At 35.1% G+C, this 3884-nt stretch overlaps 1 protein-coding gene across 3 annotated transcripts in view; it reads right to left on the minus strand.

Annotated features, from left to right (window-relative positions):
* taf2 (TAF2 RNA polymerase II, TATA box binding protein (TBP)-associated factor) overlaps positions 1-2683 on the minus strand; it is a 90578-nt gene extending 87895 nt beyond the window's left edge. Inside the window, exons 1-4 of one of the 3 annotated variants that reach the window (XM_016498452.1) lie at positions 2385-2683; positions 2190-2244; positions 1202-1362; positions 688-806 (exon numbers count right to left, since the gene is read on the minus strand). In XM_016498452.1, the coding sequence (XP_016353938.1) occupies positions 688-806; positions 1202-1362; positions 2190-2244; positions 2385-2434 (385 nt within the window). In that variant the 5' untranslated portion in view covers positions 2435-2683. The remainder of the gene's footprint in view (positions 1-687; positions 807-1201; positions 1363-2189; positions 2245-2384) is intronic. The other 2 variants (XM_016498451.1, XM_016498453.1) reach the window with 2 other exon arrangements.
* Between the last annotated feature and the right edge of the window lie 1201 nt (positions 2684-3884).

Raw genomic sequence — 3884 nt, forward strand, 5'->3', positions numbered from 1 at the left:
TTCATTTTTGACAATATGGGACCTTTAAATTACAAAAGAATCGAGCCATAACTATTTCAAACAGACATGTAAACTTTAGTTTCCAAACTCCGTCGGCATGAAATGGAAGTTGCAATTGTCTTTTCTTCTCTACTGTGACGTATATCGAGTGTCGAGTGAAACAGCATCTGAAATGAGAGGGCGGGACTTGAGTTTGTCCTTCGGGAATTGATTGGATCGTTGGAAGTTGGGGCATTGCCAATCATCAAGTTAAGTCATATTCATAAAAAAAAAAAATTAGTTTGCGATGTCCTAAGAGTAATGTTGTCATAATATCCTAGTATCTTTTCAATGTTTAAGGGTAACATACTCCCTCATGACTGGTGTCAGTGCAATAAACTAAAGTGAAGCAACAGCTTCAGCTTTTCCCCCCAAACATCACTAATGTCACTGCAGCTGTTGGCAGTTCCAGATAGCTCCGCCCTTGCGCCATAGCTCGTGACCGGAAGAGTAGAGGAGTCGTTTTGAGAGGGAGGGTAGGTTAACGTTTTTGATTAAAGATTACAAGGGCACATGAATTTTTTAAAAATAATGAAGTGCACGGATAAATTATTTATAATAAACACTACAGTATTCCATCAAAAAATAAGAATTGTCAATTTTGATTTCATGCCGACTTTAAAACTTCATATCGCTTGATCTACTCACCATCTCCTTGTTTCCAGAGCTCAGAAGGAACTTTAATGGAAAGTTCCCCATTTCCAGCATCTGGATCTACAGCACTAACAGCTGCTGTGTAAGCACTGGAGAAATAGTTCAGGTTCCTCCTGTTAACCACACAGTGATACAGAGAAAATATGTAGCAAGATGAAGACAAGAGCAGATTTGATTTCCAAAACATTACTACTAATGAGAAATTAAATACTGACAGATGACAGATACACAGGTGAATTTCAAAAAGAACCGTGTGGGTCATATTTCACTCCACAGTAATTAAAATAAGAATGCAAAAATGAATGTGAAAACGTAAACATGAAAATACTGCATAAAGGACCTAAAATTATTTTTTTTAATTTTGGAATTAAATCTCTCAAAAACATTTGTTAACAGTTTTTGTTTGAATTTTGTTTTTTAAAATTTGAAACAAAGATTCCTCTCATTTAATATAACTTAGTGTCCATTTTTTGCCAAATAGAAAGTTCATAAATATAACTGAGCTTACTGCTTGGATTCATGATGGCAGACCTCCAGTGTAGGGTCGTTGTAAATGAATGGAGCCTCAAGATCATTCACTCTCACCCTGTAGATACGGCACTGCTTGCTATTCAATTTAATACGGTTGAGGTTCATCACTGTTGGAAAGATGGTCAGCTCCACATAACCCTATTCAGAGAAAATGAATGTTTTATATATATATATATATATATATACTAGGGCTGCACGATTAATCGCATGCGATATTTTACGCGCATCTTATCAGTAAAGCCGGTTCTGTAATCAGCGGTAAATCTCCATCACCTGCGTGCTTTCACATTGAGCAGCATTAACTACACAGAGCCGTTGTTCACTGATGAGCAGCGCAAAAAATCGCGCGAATATGAACGTGGTTTAGCGCAGCTCGTCAGTGAACAACGGCTCTGTGTAGTTAATGCTGCTCAATGTGAAAGCACGCAGGTGATGGAGATTTACCGCTGATTACAGAACCGGCTTTACTGATAAGATGCGCGTAAAATATCGCATGCGATTAATCGTGCAGCCCTAATATACACACACATACACTAGTCAACATTTGAAGTGGATCAAAACCTTTCATCAAAGTTGTCCTAAAACCAAAATGCATTCTTGTCTTAGGACAACTTTGATGAACTTTTTTGATCCACTTCAAATGTTGACTACTGTATATATTAATAATTCTGGCACATTTATCAATGCCATAATCAAAATATATTTTAACATTTTATCAACATTTGTTAATAGTTAAAAAAAATTAAGCTTCATGACATTTATAATTATCAGACTGTATTATAATCTGTTCAGTATTACATAATTTTAAATAAAGTTTTTTAAAGTCTTGTCTCAAACTTCACACGTTTTAATTTTTCAACATACTGCATATTAAAAGTCTGCCTATTTCCCATTTTCTGCTTCATATACACACATCATGTTCAGAATCTACATAGAATCGGAATATAAATGACTAAGTTACTCACAATGACAGACTTTCTCTGAAAATTGATGTTGTTGATGCAGACTACCTGATGGGTTGTAAAAAGATAAACAAACATTGTAGTGTTAAATTCATGCGACGGCAAATTATGATTTTAATAATCTATCCTGATTTGGCAAGTAAACACAACTGTAATCATATTCATGCATGCTGTGAGAATAGTGTAGTTGATACTTATAGTTTATATGGTCGTGGGCTCTCAAAGCCCTTGTCTTTCTTGCGGTTCATGCTGCTCTTCAGTTTATCCACTCAATCCCTCTTTAACAGGTTCCGTTTCATTAAATCCTTAAGTTCTAATTTTTTTAAATACTAAAGACAAGTTATTTCTTGCTCAAACACAGCTGTAGTCCATCTTGTTACGTTTTAATTTGTGAAATGACTGCAAAGCGTTAAAAAAAATCAGCAGCAGAACTATCCTTTTTCTGCATGTCTTCAGCCATTTTGTTTGTAACCGTAACCTTCGTCCTCCCGCGCCTAAAAGGGTTCTTGTTCTTCTTCTTGGATTTTAACGGCGGCTGGCAACCAACGTAAATAGGTGCATTACCGCCACCTTCAGCTCCGGAGTGTGGAACATAGTTTTATATTCTGTTTATCAGTCCCGTCTCTATAATAAAATCAAATTAGACTTTACTATTTATTTCACTTGACTATTTTATTAAAACCTTCAACATGTTCTTCTTCTTCTTCGTCTTCTTCTTCTTCTTCTTCTTCTTCTTCTTCTTCTTCTTCTTCTCCTTCTTTGGTGTTTATTGGCGGTTGTCAACCTAACTGATTTGTGCATTACCGCCACCGTCTGGAATGGAGTCCTGATGGATCAGGATTTTGCTTGTAAGACAAAATAAAACAAAACCAAGCAAAACAAATAAACAAACTAGAAATTAAAACAAAACAAATAAAATACACTCAAAACGACTATATTCTTTTATATAATTTAGTTTCTTTTACAAATGTAATAATAATATCATCATCGTATTAGCTGTTTTCCCTAATAAACCTGATAAAGTAAAATCATGGTGTTTTACCATAGACTGTATTTACCTATGTGTTTTACTTTCTTCAATGACTGAATAAGGTGACATCTCTAAATCCATCATTAAAGACCCCACCCACCCCCAACACATACTGTTCACACTCCTACCGTCAGGACGGAGGTACAGGAGTGTAAATTGCAGGACTTCCAGATTAAGGAACTCCTTCTTCCCCTCAGCTATTAGACTCTTAAACAGGTAGCTAGCTAGTGGACTTATCTATCTCAGAGAACAGTCGGTCCAAATAGTTTCATCTCATTTGAACATTTGTAATGTTATTGCTGTTATTACTACCATTGTATATTTGTTAATATTACTCATGTAGCCTCATCTCAATTTGCACATCTGTTACTGTTGCTATTGTTATCATGTAGTTGCACTCAATTTGCACATGTTACTGCACTATTGTTTTTTGCACACAAGTTAATACTGTACATTCGCATATATAGATACCATATACATAGTCTATATTTCTATTTTCACATTCTATATTTCTACTCTATACTCGCATATATAGATACACATAGTCTATATTTCTATTTTTCATAGTCTATATTCCTACTACTGCAGCATAGTTTTTATTATTATGTTTCTTACATTGTGTACGTATCATATAGTTTGTGTATGTGTGTGTATAGTTTTGCACTGTC

This window comes from Sinocyclocheilus anshuiensis, unplaced genomic scaffold (assembly GCF_001515605.1).
Source record: "Sinocyclocheilus anshuiensis isolate Anshui unplaced genomic scaffold, SAMN03320099.WGS_v1.1 scaffold2042, whole genome shotgun sequence".
NCBI classification, from domain to species: Eukaryota; Metazoa; Chordata; class Actinopteri; order Cypriniformes; family Cyprinidae; genus Sinocyclocheilus; species Sinocyclocheilus anshuiensis.